The 22,762-nt window shown below is 47.4% G+C and overlaps 1 protein-coding gene across 9 annotated transcripts in view; it reads left to right on the top strand.

The window, feature by feature from the left end:
• ADA2 (adenosine deaminase 2) overlaps positions 1-22,385 on the top strand; it is a 61,833-nt gene extending 39,448 nt beyond the window's left edge. For 7 of the 9 annotated variants that reach the window (XM_074325138.2, XM_074325135.2, XM_074325137.2 and 4 more), the window contains 7 exons: positions 10,183-10,310; positions 11,953-12,043; positions 13,596-13,704; positions 15,897-16,054; positions 16,656-16,858; positions 17,101-17,196; positions 20,320-22,385. In XM_074325138.2, the coding sequence (XP_074181239.1) occupies positions 10,183-10,310; positions 11,953-12,043; positions 13,596-13,704; positions 15,897-16,054; positions 16,656-16,858; positions 17,101-17,196; positions 20,320-20,413 (879 nt within the window). In that variant the 3' untranslated portion in view covers positions 20,414-22,385. Of the gene's footprint in view, positions 1-10,182; positions 10,311-11,952; positions 12,044-13,595; positions 13,705-15,896; positions 16,055-16,655; positions 16,859-17,100; positions 18,439-20,319 lie in introns of those variants that run through there. The other 2 variants (XM_088801837.1, XM_088801838.1) reach the window with 2 other exon arrangements.
• Positions 22,386-22,762: the final 377 nt, after the last annotated feature.

Here is a 22,762-nt window from a genome sequence, read left to right as displayed (position 1 = left end):
TGGTCGTAAGCAACAGAGTGTGAACACATCTGCAGCTTAGGGAGATCACTCTGGCAGCGCTGGGGAGAACGGATTACAGTGTAAGAATCCTCCTGGTGAAAAGGGGAGAGGACTAGAGCCTGGAAGACCAGTAAAGGGACCAGGGACACTGCGGGTGTAAGGTGAGGGCCCGAATAAAGACAGAGCAATGAGGAGGAGGAGATGGAAACAAGCCCCGTGCGGGAGGACGAATCATAGGGCTGGTGACTGACTACATGTGCAAGGACCCTACTGTGACTTGTTGGCATTTGGCCTGAGCTGATTGGTGGTGATATTTATGGAGAGAGGGAATGCAAGAGGAGGAACAGGATAGGGAGGACGAAATGATCACTTTGGTTTTGAACTTGTGGAGTCAGAGATGCCTACAAGATATCCACATGAAGGTGTCAGGCGGTGGTTGAATACATGAGTTTTTTGCCCAGATCTAGCCTGGTAACATATATTGGACATTTATCTGCAGAAAGGTGATCATTAAAACTGAGAGCGGGTGAGGTGCCCATAGAAGGTGTAGGATGAGAAAAGCAGCAGGCCAAGAGGGGAGCCCAGCAAACAGCAGATGGGATGAGCAGTTTGCGAGGTGCGCGGGAAGGAGCAGTCACGGAGATAGGAGGGGACGAGGACAGAGCTCTTCCAGAGGCTAAGGAGAAGGGGTTTCACATGACAGGGTGAAGTCAAGAAAAATGTGTTGGAAAGAGCCCATTGGGTTTGGAAATTAGGAGGTCACTTTTGAGTAGTTTCAATGGCATGCTGAGAAGAGAAGCCCAATTTCTAGGAGTAGAAAAATGAAATGCAGGTGATAAATTAGAGCTGGGTTTGGCTGACTAAAGACCTTGCCATTGATTTAAGGAAAAGAAAGACGGTCATAGCTAGAGAACACAGGGTCCAGGAGGGCCCTTTTTAGGGTGGGACTTACTTTGCATTCATAAGGAAGGAGCCTGGAGGGGTTAAAATAGAGGGGAGAAAGAGAATGAGAGATGACATGATGTTCCTTGGGACGAAAGAAGAGGTCACTCCAGCACGCAGGGAGTGAGACTGTCCTCGAACCTGAGAATGTTCGCCTGGAGGAAAGCAGGTGAGGGGGCAGATACAGACATTGGAGGGGTAAGAATGTGGAGCTGAGGGAGGAAGTTCTGCCCGCCTCCCCTGTATTTCTGTAACAGGCAAGTCAGACATTCCCCGAGACCGAGGGGCAGTGAGGGGAGAGCAGTGGGTGTTTGGGAGGACGAACTGCGGGGGTAGGGGGGTGGATAGGTTGCTGATCCCAGAAGGGAAATCCTAGAGCTCTGAGGGCTAGCCTAGGATGGAGACCAGACCTGTAGTAGTCCATGCTGGTATGATTCCCTTCTGTACTACCCCCCTACAGGAATAGAAGATGGTTTGATGGAGCCCCGGGTGGCAGGACAAACAACGTGGAAGAACTGGGGTGAGGACCTGCTGGCAATGACTAGGGGGTGGTAGCAGGAATGCATCGTGGATGTCAGCTGGAAGGCACAGGGGTGGGCCCATGAGAAGGGCAGGCAGAGGGACACAAGGGAAAGGCATAGGGACTGGCTGGCGGCTGCTAAGGGAGTAAGCAACCTGGAATGACCGGCGGTGGGGAACAAACTAATGAACTTGGCTTTATCAGAAGTGCAGCTGCTCGGGTGATACGCTCCGAGGCGAGACCCCTGAAGTGTGAGGTCGAAGAGGAGTGTGTGTCCTTGGGAGGCAGCTTGCCCAGAAAAACCTAGGATGAAATGGCTCAGGACAAAGGCAGGAATTGGGGTGCAGGAGAAGGGGTCTCTTCTAAAGTTAGCTGAGGAAATGGGTCTTTGGAACACTCTAAGAAAAGGTTAAAGATGACTTTGTTGGCTTGATTTTAAGGAAGGAAGCTTGGAAAGAGTGAAATGGAAAGGACTAGGTAGAGTCCAAAAGAAGGGAAAACTATCCAAAATATCTATTAAAAAAAACAAAAAACCTGACTTCAGTCTTGCATTTGGGGCAGAAGCAAAGGATGATGGGCATTTCCAATACTATGAGATGGGTCAACCTCAGATTTACAGACAGTAGCTGGTGGAAACTCAGGCCTCCAGTTGGAGGAAAGCATCGATCTGGTGAGGAGAGCAGCTCTAGGTGAGTGCTGCTAGGCAATTCTTTTGATCAGTCTATTGAAGAGAACTTTCCCAAAGATTTTTTTCCGGTGGGGAGGATTGGGGTTGGTGAGGGTGGGCTGGGGTTCTGAGTTGTCTATTTGCTGGTTTCACAAGAGTTTGTGCTTTTTAAAGGTTGTAAGTGGTTTGGGAAAAGTGACCTTTGGGTAGAGTTCTCTACATTGTATCCAAATTAGTCTTCTCATTCAGTCAAATGTTTATTGAGTAGACCAAAGCCTGACCTTCAAGTTTGTGGCAGGACCCACAGGATGGTGTTATTTTGGTTTTGTTACCATATTCTGCGATTTTATAGGCTCAGAAATTTTATTGTGTATTCACCCAGAGGTGATAGGGCTCCAAAGGACTGACACACATTGACCAAATTCGTAAGAGACAGATGTATAAATAAGAAAGTTCAAGTGCTGTTTTTCACAGAAAACTGTCTATCAGACCAGACATTTATGCTTCCTGATTGGGAAATTCTCTCCTTGAAAGCAAATCTAACCATTCCTGAAGCCAGATTATAGCCAAAGGGTGTTGGTGAGCCAGAAACCTAATAAGCCCAGTCACTGAGTTCTGAGAATCTTAGGGAGTCCATAACAGTGTTCTTAACCTTTGGAAAATCTGATGAAATCTATCACTCTTTTCCCAGGAGGGAAAAAAACCCTATTAGAATAAATTGTGTGTTGGAGTGTTTTCACATGTATCCATATACTTCTATAAAATGTTCTGGAAACAATGCAATGTATAGCGACAGACATTTTTGCATTCTAAAAAACAAAATTCATTCTGGTTGGGATTCTTAAACTGACTTTACTACTCCCAGTTTGATTTAACGGGTTCAAGGATCCTCTAGGGAAGGATACACCTGCTCCAGAACCAGTCATTCCAGTTTGTGGGTCAGTGCCCCTTTCTCTTCTTCTGAAACAAAAGCTTCCTCAAGTCTCAACTCTCCCTTTCGTTGCATCCCGGACTGACCCAGCTTTTCCCTTAGATATGTTAATACCCTCCTTGAGGTTAGCTCAAGGTGTGTGTGTGTGTGTGGGGGGAAAGGAGTGCTGTCTCAGGTGACAGTGCTTATCTCCACCACGATCTGATGTTTGTTTGATAGTTTAACTGGGAGTACAGACTTGTATTTCTATATGAGTTCTTTGGAAGTGGAAATGAGGCGTACCTTTCTGCCTTAGTAGAGCTTTCATAAGTTTGGTGAGCAGAATAAGTACAGACCTGGGTACAAAAGAGAGGATCCAATCCATCGTCCATGAAGAGAAGAATTTCTGAAGGAGATGAGCTGACACCGGGCCTGGCCAGTGTAGGGTATTAGAAGCTACTCTTCCCAGAGTAATTTATTCCCATGTTTTGGCGTGGAAAACCCTTCTCTCTCCAAGCATGGGCTCCATGCCCTCTTAGCCCACCCTCCCCCTTGGCTCTGGCTTAAGCGCCACCTCATTGTGTGTCTGTGGGGGTCCATGCCTTGCCTGTAGTCTCCTGTAATGTTTATTTCCAGCACCCGCTTTTGTTACCTTGCGTTCTTTGTGTCATAACATAGAAACCCTGGTTTCCCAACTAGAGGGTGAGCTGTTTCAGACTGGCACCAGATCTGACCTTGCCTGGTGTCCTCAAGAGGCACCAGTAGTGATAATCATGCTTGCTGTGGTGGTCCTCGAACGTGGGTGTGCATGTGAATAATTTGGAGGTGCTGTTTGGACCCTGACCTCCCAGGATTCTAATTCTGTGCTCTTGGGTAGGACCAGGAAGCTGCAAAGTTTACTAGCCCCTCCCCCTCTGCCCGGTGATTCTATTGCAGATGGTCTGACTGGGACCACACTTGAGAAAGCAACTTCTTCACCTTGACCTTTCAAAGCACTTTATCTACATCGCCTCACGTGCGCCTTACAACAACCTTGCATTTTACAGATGTGGAAACTGAGGCATGGAAAGGTCAAAGAACTTGACCAAGGTCATGTAGGTGGTAAGAAGTGATGAGATGGAGGCTTTTTGAGCACTCTGGCAGCCACACTCCTCAAAAGAAACCCCCGAGCGGGCATCAGGCTTGATTCTCTAGTCCCTTCGCTAGGGAAACGAGACCCCAGGGTGTGCTAAGCTGATGCTTTCTCCGGGGCGCTGGATCTTACTAGGGGAGTCACTTCCTGTTGGGCAAATCCTGGCTGCTTTCCCGGTGTGGGGAGTGGGGAGACTCATCAGCCTTGACGGAGCCTTGGGTCCTTGGCAGCGGAGGGCAGCAGTGGGAGGGACAAAATCATGGAGAGAGAGTTTGGGTCTGGGTTGGTTTGGAGGTTGTTCACTTTCATCTTGAGCCTGGTGGGGAAGTATTTGCTGAGAAATTGTAATGGAGGGACAGAGAAAGGCCAGAGCCTGGTTTCCTATCCAGCCCTTCCCCTTTTCTGCGGCCAACCCAGCCCAGTGGGGAGACTTGGACACCAGGGCATTTACCCTGGGGACCCTGCCCAGCTCTTCCTCTCTCCCCACCCCCCACCATCCCCCCACCAGCCTTCCTTGAAGGTGGAGAGCTGCTGGGATTTGGGATTCTGGTAGAGGCTGAGGGGGATGGGATTTGACCATTTGTTCTGGTCTGACCCTGGAACAAAGGCCTCTCGCCAATAGAGACTCTATGCCTTAATGCCCCCCATTAGCCAGAGTAGGGGGAGCCATCCACACATTAACAACTAAAAACCGTCTGCTCTGGAATTCTTTTGCTGAGCCGCACTACCTCCCCCTCCTGCTTGTGGGGCTAATTCAGGGCCTGGGATGATGTTGATGGACTATCCTGGCTGCTCAGCCTCCTATTGTGTTACTAATACTTGATAACAAAGGCTACTTGCCTTTAGCGACAGTTGCTAGGCGGGTCTTATCTCCTGGGCTCCAGTCCCTTCCCCCATGGCTGGAATCTGAGGCCCGGACTGGGTCCCCGCCTGTCTTCAGACTGGAGCTCTTACAACCCAAGAGGTTTATCAACAGGAGATGGCCCTGCTGGCACTTACTGATGGGGGCGGGGGTGGGGGGTCTTAAGGAAAAGACCGGTCAGTGGCAAAGAGGACCCTTGACGGTCGTTCCAGACATTTCTTGGCTTCTGTCACTTGTGTAACAAGCAGTGCTCGAGCTCCCCTCACCCTCCACCCCCTGGGTTTTTTCTGGCTTCTTTGCAGACCCTTCATTAAAATTTCCACCTGGCTTTTTGCTGAAGTGACCACTGTTTCGTGTTATTGGTGTTACTCTGCAAGAATACTGACAGAAGCATTTACTTACCATGCTATCACTGTGCTGTTTACCTGTCTGTCAAATGAACAAAAATGGTCTGCCTGAGCCCTAGCTGTGCATTATACATTAGAATCACCTGGGGAAGTTAAAAAACAAACAGATTCTAGCCCGGCGATTCCCTGGGTAATTCGACTGTGCAGCCAGGGCCAAGACTCTGAGATCCCCTGACACTAGAGTATGAAGGTGAGGGCAGGGGCCACTCATGCCAGGAGACACTCAGGGTCAGCAAGATTCTAAACCTCAGCAGACCTCCAGCTCCAACTATGCAGTAGGACTGAGTTTCTTAACCTTTTTAAGTCTCAAAATTCTCATCTGTAAAATGAGACCTACCTAAGAGTGGAGTGTTGAGAGTTAGATGAGATATGATATAAAGCTCTCGGCATATGCCTGGCGCACAGTAGAAGCTCAGTTAATGCTTGTTAAATGAATCATGCTTTAGTGGTCAAAGCTATTTGCATTGGGAGTTAGAAATTCTGGTCTGATGCAAACGAATTGTGTGACCTTGAGCAACTCTGCTCCCAAATTTCCCTTCAGTTCCTTCCAGCTTCAAAATTCTAGAATTCCATGATATCAAATATAATACAACTTTGTAATCTTATATTGGCTTATAAGAGTAGTATGTAGTTTGAATAATTTCCCTACCAACTTACAGTTCCTCAATTAAACTAGAATTAAAACTGAAATAGTCTAAATTGACTCCACTGTGTTTTTAATTCAAGAAGGCTTGTTACATGGATATAGCAGCTTTCATATCATTCAGTCTTAGATGAATGACTGACACAATCTACTTGAACTTGAAGATCGTTCAATTCTTAGATCTTAACGCGTCTTCGTAGGACAACAGCAGATTTTGAGTTGTTTTTCTATATCTGGTGATAGATTTGTAATAATAATATTATTAATAGTTATCATTTCTAAGTGCTTTACAAATATTAACTCATTTGATCCTTGCTATGTCTGACCTTATAAAGTATGATTGATTTGGGACAGATTGTATCTCCACTGGGATCTTGAACCCAGGAACTGAGCACAACCCCCAACTGGCTGACAAGTTTCCCCCAACACCTGGCCTCACAGCAGGGTGCTAAGCGCAGAAGCTGGGCGGCTGGGAGGCGTTGTAGCGTCTTCCCTGGAAGGCGGCTCTTGCTTGTTGAGGTGGAGGTGCTCTAGAGCATTCAGATTCTGTCCTAGGTGCTTCCATTACCTGCAGTTTCTTGGCCAGAGGCTCGGGAGACCAGGAAGCACTTTGGATGTGGCTTCAGCCTCTTTCGCCCCAGGAGCCAGATCCCTCCTCTGCGGCTCTCCGTGGGATTGGAACTCCGGGCTTCTCCAGTGATAAGTACTGGAATGACAGAATTGATGATTTGGAACCACTACCATATACAAGCCCCCATCAGGCCTCTGGTTGCATTATTTGCATATCTCTACATACTTGATTAATCTGCCAGGGATCTTCTTTTAGGCAGAATTGCCACTCGTTGATTTTTTTTTTTTTTAAGGAGGGCGCAGCTCACAGTGGTTCATATGAGGATTGAACCAGCAACCTTGGTGTTATTAGCACCACGCTCTAACCAACTGAGCTAACTGGTCACCCCTGTTGATTTGTTTTTAAAGTTTCTTTCTTTTTGTCTCCCTTTTGTTCTGCTAGCACTGCTCCACCAGCATCCATCTATTCATCCAATCTCTAAAACATGCTGCCAGGGGCTTAGTACTTTTAAAACTCCAAGGGGACAGCACTCTTGTTAAGTTAATGCTTATTTATGGAGCTCCCACTTTGGTGCTATTGGAGGGAAGGTGGGAAGATCAAAACTAGCCCGGCCTGCCCCCCCCCCCCCCCCCCCCCGCAGGGCTTTACCAGCCAGTTGCGGTGTCTGGGCAGGTGACACAGTAATGATAGCAGTCAAGGCATGGGTGGAATTCTGTTCTTCACTTCTGCAGATCAGGTGGGTAATGCCAAGTGACAGTTCTGGGTTGGGTTAACGCAGTGGTTCTCCAACTTTTACACTAAAAAAATTGTTGAAGGTCCCAAAGAGCTTTTGTTTTTGTGGTTTATATCTGTTATATCCCGTATAATATAGCCTGTGTTAGAAAATACAACTGAGAAATTTTCAAAGCACAAGACTACGCAAGCACACAGTCCATTATTTGTCAGAGCAATGTTGTCACACATGGTGCAGCTCTGGAAAATTCTGAACACTCATGAGAAAATAAGAGTGTAAAGGACAAATAACATCTTAAAGTTTTCATGAACGGAGTTTTGACTTTTTATACTGCCTGAAAAAATCCAGGGCCCACAGGGGTTCCCCAACTGTACTTTGAGAACCTCTGGGATACAGCGTATAGGGTCTTGCAGCATCAAGGATCTGAAGATTCTAACAGTGCCTGAAAGTCTGTTGAAGCCTTGATCAGTGACAGGAAAAGTTCTCCTTTTGAAAATCCTTGGTAAAGCAGGAGAGAAAGAAAGTAACTTTTCCTTTATCTTTTTGGTTGTATTCTTGGGGGCTACAAATTAAACTGACAAAAGCTATACATCAAAAGGAGAAAAGATACAAATTTTATTTGACATTAGTATTTAATTTTTATGTGCATGGAGGCCTTCATAGAAAAGAGGTGAAGACCCAAAGAAGTGGGTAGACCAGGTGCTTACATACTATTTTAAGAAAAGGAGATAAATGGTGGATAAATGACAAGACAAAGGAAAAGGGGTTTGGGCTTCTAGGGGCAGTAAACTATGGGAAGATAGACATATGGGGAAATAATAGACAGTCAAAGTTATTTTAGTAAGGTGTGTTTCTGCGGACCCACCTCGCTGCTGACTTTTTGTCTCTGTGATAAGGGTTGTCCTGGCACAGGAGAGGGGTGGTGGGCACCTCCACAAACAGAAATTTGTCCTGCTTTTAGGCAGATAAGAGGAGGGCAAAGAGCTCTGTCTGTTTTTGCTGCTTCTTAATTGCCTTCAGCTTAAAATAATCCTTTTGGAAAAGTGGCGTATTTGGGATGGCATACAATCAGGCTGTGGTCATACTACTCCCCTTCAGTGGGTCATAATACTAATGGGCAATACTAGACCTTGAGCCTAGCACCCACGGTTCTCCCCTCTGGAAAGTCCTTCCAGCCTTAACAGTCAGAAAGCCTGAGACGTCCACCCCGAGGCTAGCAATCAAGAAAATTCCAACTGCCATCAGAGAGCCGGGTTGGCTGTGGAGGCGAGTGTATGGAATGCCAGGCGTCACTGGGGTGAGCAGCAGGAGAAAAGGGAGAGCAAGGCGAGTGGGGGCCAAGAGAAGGAGCTGGAAACAGCTGCCTGCTCACCCCACTTCCCGAAACCTGGGCAGCAGAGCAGAACAGACGAAAGAGCAAAAGGCTGTTATGTGAGCCTGAGGAGAAGAGGCCAGCTGGGGGTGCTGACTAGGGACAATGGGCAGCTCCTGCAGTGCAACCAGAGGGGGAGTGGGAAGCGCCCTGGGCCGGGGAGGGTGGTGGGCAAGAAGACAGCGCCCCGCTGCTATGATGCCAGCGGAGCAGGAGCTGACTGCAGTGAGGAGAAAGAATTTTTCTTCCTTATGGCAATGAGCTCCCGTTCTGCCTCTCGCTGCCGCTCCCTGAACCCCATCTGCTCTGGCTCTGTGTGGAGCCACTGCTCCCTAGGCCAGGTCTAGCAACCCTTTAGCCACAGACCACCTGGGATGAACGTGTTTGCTTGAGAGCAGCCTCCCTCTTTCTGTTTATCAAACCCTACTCACCTCACCCCAGGGCCATGTCCCCCGGGAAAGCTTCTCTGATCCTATCCAGTTAAACCCCTTCTTCCTCTGAGATCCCATATACCTCCAGCATTTAATTCTTCCTGCTTTGTATCATAAAAATGGGGAGAGTCTGTCTCCACTAAGTTGCAGACTCCTTGAGGCCAGGCATGCTGTCTCATTAGCACTTGCTCGTGCCCCCCATGCCTCGCCCAATTCCTAACACACTGCAGGTGCTTAATGCCCATGAAATAGCTAGAACCTCCTGCATATCATTCCTTCCCCTCTTGGCTCACCCTACAGTCTCTGCAGAGACTCCCATACCTGTCCTGACCTAGCCCAAGCACACTACCACCCGGAGGGAGGTGAGACCTGGCCCAGGGACGGGGAGGCTGAAGGAGCCGCAGGGATGAGCCATGGCCCCAGTCCAGTGCCCCTGACAGAGGCTTGGAGTGGCCCAGCTGCCAAGTGGCACTTTAGAGAGGATGCCTTCACACTCCTTCCTCAGTATGCTTCTCCCTCCCCCACTGCATCTTTGTCCTTCGTTTTGACTACTGTTTGTTCTGGCTCTTCTAACCATGTCTCTTTTGGGGTCCCTGGTGGCTGTGGCCACCTCAGGTATGTACCACTCGGGTGGGAGAGGGGAGATGGAGGAGGTCCTTGGACCACTGTTTCTGGCTTGTGTCCTTGCCTCAGCTGACTTATTCTTCCTTCATTATACAAGTACTTACTGAGCACCTACTATGTGCCCGGCACTGTCCTAGGAACAGGGACACAGCAATGAGCAAGACAGGCAGCTGTCCCAGCCTCATGGCATCAAAGAGCATTGTCCCAGGGAGGCCGAGGACTTCTGATAAATGTCAGAGGCCATCACAGGCATTGAACAAATAAATTGCCAAGTGCAGCCTGGTGTTAGAGGTGCTTGGTAGTGAAAATGCAGTTGTGCTCTGCTCACCTCTGCTGTTGGTTGGGACCACGCTTCCTTCCCCTCCCAGGTGTATGAACTGAATGGGACGATCCATAACCAAGAGTGGTCAGTGAAGACCTACAAAGAAGTGGCTTGTACGTTTGCAAAAAAGCATCCTGGGTTTATTGGAATCAAAATCATTTATTCGGATCACAGGTGAGAGAAAATGGCTGAAACTGCAAGAGTTGGGAGAATGGGATGTAGGCGGAGCCCCTAGGCGGGAAAGGGAGAGGGGAAGAGAAAGAGGGGTGAGAAGGGAGGCTGGGGGCCAGAGACCCCTCAATACCAAAAAGGTGTGGACTCGGCATGTGCACTTGTGTGTGAGTGCAAAGATCTATCTCTGAAATCACTTGTAGTTCCAGTCTTTACAATAAGACTGAAATGAAGAACTGGAGCGATTTTCCAGATAATTCTAGGCTGTGATCCCACATCTGCCTGGGTGACTCAGTTTGGGTATGTTATTGCCTGACTATTCAGATAATTGGCCTGTTTCTTTGTTTCAATTTGCCACAGGGATTCTGTCTAAAATCAACCATGTGATGTGTGTGGCCGTATGCAGGGCCTTGATTGGTAACCAGGCCCTGAGTGACAGCTGTCTTAGCCTGTGTGTGGAGACCCCAGAGCGTGCACACGTGCATGTGTGTATGTGTGTGTGTGTCCTGGTGGTTTGAAGAAGGACCATTCTTTTCCTAAGCAAGTGCAGAAAACCTTAGAGCTTAATTTTCTTCCAGATTTTACAAAAGTAAGAGCTCCCTCCTCTTGTCGAAGAGCAGACAATCTAAGGCCTGTGACCTGGCCAGAGCTGGAGATGCAGGGGTAGCAGCCCGATGGGGGTCACACCTGTCAGGGCAGGGGGAGGGGCTGGGCTCTGGACAGTCAGACTTCCCAGGAGCCTCCTGCCCTCCTGTGGATCCTCAGGAGCTGAGGCCGCACCCGTGTGCTGGTCAGCCAGGATGGAGCTTGCAGGATGGGCCCATCGGTTCTGCTCAGAGGCTCCCTGGAGGTCAGATGCAGGAGGGTGTTTGGGCTGAGCTGCAGTGTCCCTATGGGGCTCTGCAGAAGAGGCAATGTGCGGAATGGGGGGACAAACAGGTCCACAAAACAGGACTGGAACAAGGGAGCCAGCTGCTGGGCAGAGACCTTCCTGCCATCATGGAGTTGTTCCAGGCTTTTTTTTTGGTGCGTCTGTTGTCATGCTGCTTGTTTTGTCTCTATGCTGGACTTGAGGGGAGAGGGTGCAGAGGCAAGTAAGAGCCTGGTTACGTGGTTTTGGGAGTGCGCGGCTCTTGCTGACTTAATCAGGAAGAGAACATGTAGTTGTCAGGTCCAGCTGACCCACAGGGACTTGGGAGACTTGTGGCATTTCATAGGTGTCCAGTGAACAGAGAGCTGGCCCCTGTACTGCACCCACTTCCAGGACCCACCTTTTTGGAGATGCAGGTCAAATTTTGGACAAGGCCACCTTGCTTCATGCAAATGTAGGTCAGTAAAACTTGTCTCATGGGTTAGTTTACCTCACCTGCTTTTCAGAGACTGGGGGTCTCTCTGCAGCCAGCCAGGAAGGGACTTGAGTGAAATATCTCTCAGCTGTAGCCACTTAAAGGGATCACAATAGCACAGCTGGGGTGGGTTATGGGGTCAGTGGTGCTGAGGGTTTGGGAAATGTTTGTTTGCCACATACCCTGGACTGGGCCAGACTGACCAGTCGCAGGCACCAAGGGAGCTGCTGGGTGAGGCGCACGGCTCCCTCAGCACCGAGCCATGCTGTCTCCCATGCTTCTCTCTGTCTCTCTTACAGATTCAAAAACGTGTCCCTCATCATGAAATCCGTCCAAACAGCCATGACACTTCGAACCAGATTCCCCAGGACGGTGGCAGGGTTTGACCTGGTAACTGTCTGCGCAGCAAGGCATCTCTTTGTGAAGGGCAGGGCAGCGCCCATGAAACCCTCTGAAGAGGCACAGGCTGCCAACCCAGGCCTGCTCAGCTTTCAGCGCTGATCCTATCCAGGAGCCTGCAGGGGTCGGACAGCCACCAGAGAAGGGACAGCAGAAAAGGCCAGACTGCTAAAAAGGAATAAGGAAGGGAGTTGGGACAACGTGGATGGATGGGTTTGTCCCCATCCCCTGCCTCTGCCCTTGTCCCTAGCCTCTGCTTACCTGCATCTGCTCTCTTTTTGCCCCCCTCCCCCAGCTACGCATGAACCTGAGCATCGTTGGTGGTGTTGCCCTCCCACCCAATCAAAGCCATAGACATGTGCTAACAGCCAGGCCACACTTCCCCTGTGCTGGCTCATTAATCTCATTAAGGAAGCTAAATTAATTGGGACTAACTGGCTAACAGGACTGACGCCCTCTTACACAATCTGACGTTTTACTGGAGACTGTGCACTTGCTTGCAGATCAAACAAGGAGTAGATTTCAAGGAATTGTTTTGTTTGGATCCAGGATGTCCTCTGGGATCCTTGGGGGTGTCTCAAAGGATCTGCTCTCCAGAAAGGGGCAGAAGCCCCTCCCACCTCAGCTTTTCCGTCTGTGTGCAGCACTGACAAAGGGGCTTGAGCTGGTGAGCCTGCAGTATAGAGCAAGTGGAAGAGTCTGTACATGGACTGTAATGGACAAATCCTCGTGGGAAACTGGGATTGGAGGGAGGATAGGTAGTTGTTCAAGGGTTCACTTGCAAGTTTCTTTCAAGCCTATACTCCATTCTATCATGTTGAATATCCATATTTGCTTTATTATAAAAATTGGCATTTTGAAGGAGGTACCCCTTTTGCCCTAAGGCACGCTTACTACCGTGCAGCACGCAGGTAGCTACAAAGCCCCAGGGCACATGTGGCTTAGTTGAAAAGCATGATTTGGGGTGGTTGCTGTTCTGGTTCATTATAACTGAGTGGCCGAGTCACAGAGGGACTCTGCCAGGAAACTGATCCACCTGGGGACCCACCAGGGATGAGTGGCTGAGCTGCATCCCGAATCTTCCCAGTCCAGGGCTCTGCTCTCTCTCTCCCTCACTCTCTCTGTTTCTTTCACTGTCAGTTTCTCACTCTCTTGTTCTCACTTTGTCTCTCTGTCTCTCTCAGTCTCTTACTCTCTGTATCTCTTGTTATTTCTCTTGCTATCTCTCCTTACTGTTTCTCCCCACTAAGGAGTTCAGGGTTAAAGCACAAGGGCTTGGAAGGTGGTATGAGAAGACAAGATGGGAGGGGCCGAGAGGCTACAAGGTATAGTCTCTTACTCAGGGGGAAATTTGGGGGCAAGAATACACTCTCTTTTCTGTCCTAATCTGCTACTGGTCATTCTTAAAGGGCTGGATGACTAAGGCCTCCAGGAGGAGTGGCAGGTACAAGGAAGGGTGTTCACAGGCTGCCGGCGGCACCAGCAGCAGAGTGAGGCATGGAACAAGCAGACGGTCCCACTTTCCCTCCTCTCTGTCCTGCAGGTGGGGCGTGAGGACACTGGCTACTCCTTGTACTACTACAAAGAGGCTTTGATGATTCCAGCCTCACAAGGCTTCAAACTGCCTTACTTTTTTCATGCCGGAGAGACAGGTAAGCCATGCGGCGATCACCAGGGGACAGAGGTGGGCATGGATGGGAGGGCTGCTCATTATCACTCAAGAGAAGTGACAGGACACTGGGGCGGTAGCGTTACAGTTGGTAGTCGCTTTGTGGCACCTGGCCATTTCGTATGTGCCATCTCATTTAATCCTGGCAACAGGGTTAAATCTCTGGAGAAGGAACAGCAATACTAATAAAATATTGGGCACTTTACATGTATTATTTCTGATTCTCACCCCAGTCCTGCTAGGAAGGTGTTCTTATCCTTATTTTATAGACAAAGAGCTTAAGGCTCCAAACATAGTATAATCGGTCTAAGGGTAAAGAGCTGTAAGTAGTGGAGTCTGTATTTGAGCCGTTTCTGATCTCCATTTTATAATGAGTGGATTGTGCCTAAGAGGTTAGCTCACCTCTTCACAGCCACACAAAGAAGGACTAGACCCAGGCCTGCCCTGGCATCTAGGAGGCTCTGTCCAAACTCATCAGTGCTGAAGAGGAGACCCTGCTCTGCCCAAGCACCTGACTGCTACTGTTTCTGACATGCCATTAACCCGGCATGTCTTTGTTCCCCAAAGCTCAATGCGAGAGCTTGGCCAGCTTTCAGCCCCTGCCATCTTTCAATTCTTAAAATGTGTAAACCCTAACCAAAGGAGTATCAGATCATGGCTGCAGTTTTACATCAAAATGAAGATTTGGGGGGCCTAGACCAGGAGGAAGTCTTGGTGTTGACCCCCTTGGAGATATGGGGAACTTGAATTTCACAACCAGGCTTAAACCTTGGTTTATTACGCCACCTCTCAGAGGAAGGTTCTGAGTGCATTTATCTCTTTTTCTTGACATTTCAAGTCAATTTAGATCCAATTTAGATCAAAGCTATTCCAGGAGATTTAAATAATTGTGACAGGATTGGGTAAGGGGGTAAGGGGTTGTTAACCTTGAAGAACTTGCGATCTAGTTGGGAAAATCATACTTACTGTGTAAAATCATTTCAACAGTATGAAACAATAACACAGGATCCAACCAAATTCCAAGACGCATAGTCCTAGGAGAAGATTTTGCTACGACGTGGGTATTTAATACCCAAGACTAATGTCCTTATTTATTTATTTATTTATTTTTTATATTTTAAGAAGAAATCTTTGAAAAGAACACACTAAGTAGGAAACCAGTGAAAATCCACCTAAAACACATGCCCTAATCAGCAAAGGGAATTCTTGGGTTTTATTCCTAATAGAACAGTGGAATATTCATATTTTACACATGGATCAACTAGGATGCTTTTGGCGACCAGGAATGGAGTACACACATCCAACAGGTTTTACAATAAGGTCATCTATTATCTCTCATAATAAGGAGCCTCTGCTGTCCTCACTGAGTCTGGGATTTCACCTTACTTAGCCATGGGATAGTGAAGTCACCTTCAGACATGACCACATCCAATGAAGCAAAAGATAAGTTTCCACCAGTGCATCTCTTTTTATTAGGGAGGAAGCCCCCAGAATTCCCCACAAATAGCCTCTCAGGCCAGCACTGGGACTATCCTAGCTGCAAGGGAAGCTGGGAAAGTCAGGACCTGTCATTTTCACCCTCTAAGTAGGGCCCTACCAACAAGGAATGTGAGTGGGGATGGCTGGTGAGTCGGCAGCCAGTAGCATCTGCCACTGCTTTGTTCATGCTGGCCATTGCAGTTTTGCAATTGATATTGTACCAAGTGTATTGTTAAAGATACAAAGTAAGTACATACAAATAATTATATTGACAGAGTCTGCAACACATTGTTGTAAAGATTATAAACGTAAAATTCCCAGAAAATAGTACTGGGAACAAAAAAAAAAAAAAAAAGGAAAAGAAAGAATACAGACTGTGGGGTCGGATAGATCGAGGTTTTAAACACAGTTTTGCTGCTTGCTAGCTGAGTACCTATGTTCAGTTTATAAAGCCTACGTGCATTTCAACTTCATCTGTTACATATGAGTACATATACATGCATTCATACATACACACGTATAAAATAAAGACACGCCTAACATTGTTATAAGGAAGATGTATGTGTGTGTGTGTTTGTGTGTTTATGTCAATGTTTATTTCTGTTCCTTTTCTTACTTGGGGGGTCTGGAGTGTTTATCTGAGAATGACCCAGGGGTCAGATCCAGATGGACTGACGACTACCCCTTTACCCCCAGACTGGCAGGGTACATCCATAGATAGAAACCTTCTGGATGCCCTAATACTGAACGCGACCAGGATTGGCCATGGATTTGCTCTGAGCAAACACCCAGCAGTCTGGACTAACTTGTGGAAGAAGGACATCCCCATAGAAGTCTGTCCCATCTCCAACCAGGTGGGCATTACCCATTGGACCCACCCAATATGAATTTCTCCCCTAACTACAACGTCTGCTCTAATTTTCAGACTTTTTCCTGTATAATTGCTCTCTCCTTAATTCACCTGTTTTCTATATTCCTCCACACTCACACTCCCATTAATGAAGTAATTTAGAAATGGCCCTTAAATCATTCATAATAATGAGGCAGCAGCAAGGGTCCTGAGTGGGGCAGAATTTTGGGCAAAGCTGTGGACAAAGCTAGGGGGACATTGAGGGAGGCCAGTGAAGTGGCAGGGTTGTAGGCACTGCCACTCCCACCGTGCTTGGGGCTCTTTGTGAGCCTGCCTGTGTTGCTGTGTTCAGAGAGCTGCTCTGAGCAAGGCCGAGAGAGACCAGATGCTTGTGGTGATGATGGAACTTGGAGAAAATTAGGAAGAGCACGGGAACTGGCTCTGTTCCTGTGTTAGGACTTTGCCCAGAAGTCACCCCAATGTCCAGGATGGGGATGGGGATAAGAAAGAAGCTGATTATGTTTATGCTTCGTGGTCTTTCCTTCCTTGTGATGGCTTTTCATGGATCAAAGTTTTCTTTTTCTCCTTTGCCTCCTATTGGGCAGGTTCTGAAACTGGTGTCTGACTTGAGAAACCACCCTGCAGCTGTCCTCATGGCCACTGGGTACCCCATGGTGATCAGCTCTGATGACCCAGCTATCTTTGGTGCCAAAGGCTTGTCCTATGATTTCTATGAGGCCTTCATGGGCATTGGTGGGATGACGGCCGACCTGAGGACACTCAAACAGCTGGCTATGAACTCTATCAAGTGAGTGACCTGTGTACCTCCCAGGTCCCCGCTCCTTCTTTTATCCCACAGCTTGTGTTTACCTCCGTTAGAGGTTTGGACCAGAAGCCTGGAAAGTTTCTGTGGGTTTTCTCCACGTTGTTTCGTTATTGCTCTTGGGATGGGGAGGCATGTGTTCTGCAAGCATCTGAGATTCCCTCATACTTTCGTCCTGCTTCCCAACCCCTTCCTCGGGGCTGACCTGGGTGCCTCTTCTCTTGCAGGTACAGTGCCCTGTTGGATATTGAGAAAAAAGCTGCCATGAAAACCTGGGAGGAGAGATGGAATAACTTTGTAGCTGATCTGGCCAGGAGGCCAAAGTGAGATGACAGCCATTTATTAACCCATTCCTCTGCTTCCCTCCACAAGCTGTCTCCACTTTCTCTAAATCATTCTTGAATCCACTCCAGTATAGTTTCTGCCTCCATTTCTTTATAAAAACCGACCTTGTGAAGGTTATCAATGGTCTCCATGTTACTAAACATCTCAGTGATACCTCAATCAGTTGACTGATCTCATCTTTTTGAAATATTTTTCTCTCTCAACCTCAGGAATATCAACTTTCTTGGTTTTTATCCTTTTTCTCTGGCCATTGCATCCGGGTCCCTTTTCCAGATGCTCTTTCTCTATCTGATCTCTGTGTTGCATTTTCTCAGCACTTACTCCTTCCTCTCTTCTGTTCTTATCTCTTTGTTTCTCTCCTCTTCTTTCCTCCTCTTTTCCCACTCAATACTGTTTTACTAGGTAGCCTCAGTAATTCTTTTGCTTTTAAATACCATTTATTTGCCGATGATTCCCAAATTTATTAATCACTTAGACGGCTCACAGGAATCTCAGAAACCTACTATGAGCAATTTTGAAATCTCAGTCTCTTCCCTTTCAACCTTTCCCTGGTTTTTCCCATCTTGGTAAGTGGCACCTCCATCCATTCCACCCAGTTGCTCAAAGCAGAAATTTCCAGTGAAATTCTTGATACTGCTCTTTCCCTTGTTCCCTACATCAAAATGAATCTTGAACACATCCATGCCTCTCCACCTCTACTACTTTTGGCTGAGTTCAAGCAGCTGTCACCTCTTGCCTGAATCACAGTGGCCTTCTTCTAACTGAGCTCCCCTTTCGTCTCTTTGCCTTTTCCAATTCACTTTTCACAGAGCAATGACTTTTTAAAAATTAAATTAACTCAGGGTACTCCATTGCTTATCACTCAGTGTACTTATAAAATCCCAAATGTCTCAACCGGGCATCGAGCGTCCTGTTTAATTTGGGTCCCTTCCAGCTTCATTCTACACCAGTTATCTTTAATGCACCAGACTCTGGTCACACTCTCACTGGTTTTTGTTCCTCAAATGTCCTAAGCTCTATCCTGCATCAGAGTTTTTCTCATTATCTCTGCCTGGAATGTTCTTTCTTCCCACTTTTGTCTAACTAACTCCTGTTCACCCTTTGGGTTTCAGGTTTCATGTCACTATCTCAGAAAGGTTTCCCAGACCCTCTAATCTGTTATTTTCTCTCATGGCACCTTGCTTATTTCCTTCTTATTACAATTTGTACTTTTATATTTATTTGTGTGTTCATAGTCTTCCTCCCACCAGACTATAAGCTCCATGTAGGCAGGCACTAATGATTATTTCATGTACATTGTAAACCCAGAGCCCAGCTCCATGCCTCAAGCCTAGTCAGTACTCAGTGAATGATGTGTTGAATGAATGGGCATAACTTGTATGTATTGAGCTGGTTGCTAAGACAGGAGGCAGCAGAGCAGAGTTTCCCCAAACAGAAGACCTCGTGTGATCAGATTCTGGCTCCTAGCCTGGTCTTTGGGAGAAGGGAGGCAAGAAGCCATCCCTGTCCTCACTTGACTAAAGATGTGAAAGAGAATCAAAAATTTCCTTAAAAGTCCCAAGTGAATATCTTCTCATCCATCATCCCTCACCTGCATCTGAGCTCTCAGGCAACAGCGAACCATCTCTCCATATGTCGTCTATCACTACAGGCTGATACCCAGAGACAAGATGACCTCCCTCTAAGATCTTGTCTAATTCTGAGGGTCTTTGATTTATTGCCTTAGCCAATTCTAGTAGAGGGTGCGTAGGTCCCAACTCAGCTGACTTACATTTAATAAATGGTAAAAATGGAATTTAGCAGAGTGGGCTTCTGTAACAAGTTGCCATGGCTAGAGGAGTCTCCCAGGAGAGTAAGGTCTCTGGCCTGGACTGTGTGTGATCTCTGATTTGGCAAAATAAACCAAGGCTACAGTCTTGCCTTCTTGCCTGGTTCAATAGGTTGAGTCCTAGCAGATAATTAGAAACACCAACAGAACTAGACCCTGAGTTATGAAGATCTGGGAAACAAGTTGTAGCCCCCTCAGACCTGAGTAATGTTTCTGCCAGGGGGTAGAGTAAACAAAGCTGATTTCACACATTCTTCCTATAGAATTTTCTAGAGGGTACCCTGACATATATGCCTTTTGGAAAAAGGTGTGTAAGTGAAATCATGCTACACTTGGGGGCTTGCTATTTATTTGTTTATTTTATTTTATTTTTAATTTTTTTCCCCTTCCGTCCTCCCCTTCCACTTCGGTGCAAGCTGTTGTTTCTCAGTCTAGTTGTGTAGGACACAGCTCCCTGGCCCCTGCTGGTATTATGAGCTTTGTGCTACCCTCCCTCCCCTAGCTGAGGCAGTCGGGAGCCGCTCACAGCTGCCAGCCACTCACGATGGCTGCCGGCCGCTCATGGCAGCACACAATAGCCCACAGCAGCCCAGTTCCAGGGAGAGCCGTTGTGGGAATCTTAGTGGGAATTGAACCGGTGACCTCGGCGTTAGGAGCACAGTGCTCCAACCACCTGAGCCACTAGGCTGGCCATCTGATTCCATTCAATAGACTATAATCTATTACTATTGTTACACTATTCCAGATATGGCCATGGGAATCCTGTTATGCTGGCTCCTGTGACTCTTTGATAAATTCTTATAGTAATTCGAACACTTCCTTAATTTTTGACACAATAAAATTTTTGCTTTCATTTTGTACTTTTCCTGTCTCATGCCAGAGATCAACCATTTCTCCAAAGACCTCTGGTTCCTTTTAGTAGAGAATAATATTTAGAAACTTTGACCTGGGCGTTAGATATGTCCATCGCTACTGGTATATGTGTGTATACACACAAATATAATTTTATATGTAAATACACATAAGTGTGATTGATATATATTAAAACACACATGCATATTTATACATGTACATTTATATCTATTTTTAAATTTATCTATGTATATTAACAAAACATCAGTTTGCACCCATACCTCCAATTCCATTCAATACCATAGGGTTTATTCCAACCTCCACCCTTCCCATATCTGTAACTCTGTTCCTCAACAGTGAGAAAACTGCCTCCCACTATCCTCAATGAATCTTCATATTTGTTCATTCTCCTTGTATGTAGTCCATCTTCGACCCTCACGGTGGCCACCTCTTTAGCTGCCCCCACAGGTCTCATTGGTCCCAGGTGCCTCAATGAAAGAGAGGGGAGCCAATAAAGAAAAGAGAAGGGAAGAGAAAAGGAAAAGCTTTGGAAGAAGAGAAACCCATGGACTTTCTAGAGCATGAAGTGACCTCTAGAATGGAACAGATTTGCTGGTCTTATTGAATCTTCTGTTTCAGAGGCTTGCACATGCCTCTTCTAAGAGAAATTGTGTATTAGTGATTTTAAACTCTTTGTCTTTAAGAGGATCCTTCAACTATATACAAGCCTCAGGGGCCCACAAAATCTGGATCTGGCACTTCTCTGGGTCAGGTCTTCATTTGGAATGAGGAAAACAAGTGGGAGCTACCCTGGGCTGAAAAGACGAGCTAAAATGAGATAAGCATCACAGGGTCCTTAGCCTGGAAGGCAGCCGCAAAGTCATCGCCAGCTTCTGGAGGAGCCGCCTAAAACATCTTCAGGAAGATGTGGCTGTTTCTTTTAAAGCTCACCAGCATAGGGTTCTGGAACTTGCCTCAGTCACCTAGTCCAGGAGTTTGAAAGACTGATGTGGTCCTTGCCTCTCAAAAGAATTGATCACTTGAAGATTAGATATACGAATATGTAAATGTATCTATAGGCCAAAATTAAGTTAGCATGCTAGATTATAAATATTGTTTTCACATGCAGAATATATGTTACTTTAAATAGCAGTCATCCTAAAAATAACCTTTGTCAGGGAAGGCTGTAAATAAAACGTGGGCCTGGAAGAGCGGCTGAGGTGTCTGGGAGCATGGTGGGGGATGGGAGCCATTTTGGATTGGCTTTGCCAGGAGCTACATCCAAAGCCCTCAATACTCACCCACAATGTGCTGCCAGGGCAGAGCTGCTGGGTTTCATTGTGTCCAGGATTTTAGCCAATAGCCTCTTCCTCCTCCACCTCAGGGTGGCCTGGATCCAACTTTCCAAAGAGCCTTTGCCTGGGGACTGTCCAGAGACCTTATGTTCAGAGGACGAGGTGTGTTCTGATTCAGTCAGATCTCCCTGGGGCTAACTGCGCCCTTTGGGGTGGAAAAGGGTGGGAGGACTGGAATTTTCAGATTCACAGTAGGATATCAGAGTTAGGAGGCCTAAAGATCATCTTATCTAACTTTGTGTTACAGAAGACTAAATTAAAGCCCAGAGAGGGTAAACAACTTTCCCAAGGTGACACAGTAGGTGACAGCTGGTTTCCTGAGTGGAGCTCAGTGCTCCTGTAACACAGGGCTGATTCTCTCCTTGTCTGAAGAGCCTCACAGGGGCTTTATCCAGGAATGGGATCCCCTAAAACGCCTGGTGGTCCCAGCTCAGTTCTCTGGCTCAGAGGGAGGAGTTTGGGCAGCCTCAGTCCCTACCCTACCCTCAGACAACCCCGTCCACCCCCTCCTTGCTTCGTGAGGCCAGAACCCATCAGCCCTACTGGGAGCAGGGATTTCCCTCCAGGGACAGACTGACCCCTCCTGTGACCTCTGGCTCTCCTTTGGCGGCCTCCAATCCCGGAAACAGCCTCAGTTTCCTGTTCCCCACCCCCTCCCGCTCTCAGGAGGAATGGATTCTTGGAATCCAGGGCCTCAGCTCAAGAGCCTTCCTTTTGTCCATGGTCCCTGGGTGTAGCGCACGTCTAGGCCAGCCTCCCCTCCCCCCACACGTCCCTTCCCCCATACCAGTGACTGCCATTTAGTGGGAAATGGCCCGAGACTGAAGCATATGAAAAGCAAATGGCGATTAGTGTGAAACTGAGGATGGCAGGAAGGGTCTTTCCCCGAAGGAGCCTCGCTTAGTCGGTCACCTGTGGATGATGGCGGACCGACTGCGGGGTGCTGCTGACCCCTGATGGCTACTCGCGGAACCACAGGAATGCCTCCAGCGTCTCCGCACTCTGCTTCCCTGTCCTCTACTGTAGCCTCTTGTCACTCTTGGGAACTACACTTAATATTTTCTGACTATAAAACATGCTTGTGGTAGCAAATTTGTAAACTGCAAGAAGTATAGATGAACACAGAAGTCAACCAATTCCACTGCTGTTGATATTTTGGTCCATTTCCTTTCCACAATGAATAGTCCTCAGGTCTCATTCCAGTCCCCTACTTCTCTGCCTTGTCACCACTACTTCCCTCACATGCTTCTGCTGCCACATCACCCCTTCCGGGTAGAAAGGCCCTCTTTTGACTTTAGACCATCCTGTATGCTGCACAAATTTAGAGTACATGGTACAGGGTGGGAGAATAGTTTCATCACAATTTTAAATTTTTATTATACTTAAAAATTTTGGGACCCCAAACGTCCATGTGGTGGTGGAGAATCAGGAGGAATATCTTGGCCATGGGAGTTCGCTTCCCCCCGGATGAGTGAGGAACCCCAGCCCCACACCAGGCTCCCCAGACTG

This window comes from Rhinolophus sinicus, chromosome 1, assembly GCF_057876585.1.
Source record: "Rhinolophus sinicus isolate RSI-liver-muscle chromosome 1, RSI-T2T, whole genome shotgun sequence".
NCBI lineage: Eukaryota > Metazoa > Chordata > Mammalia > Chiroptera > Rhinolophidae > Rhinolophus > Rhinolophus sinicus.
This window is presented reverse-complemented; position numbering and strand designations above follow the sequence as displayed.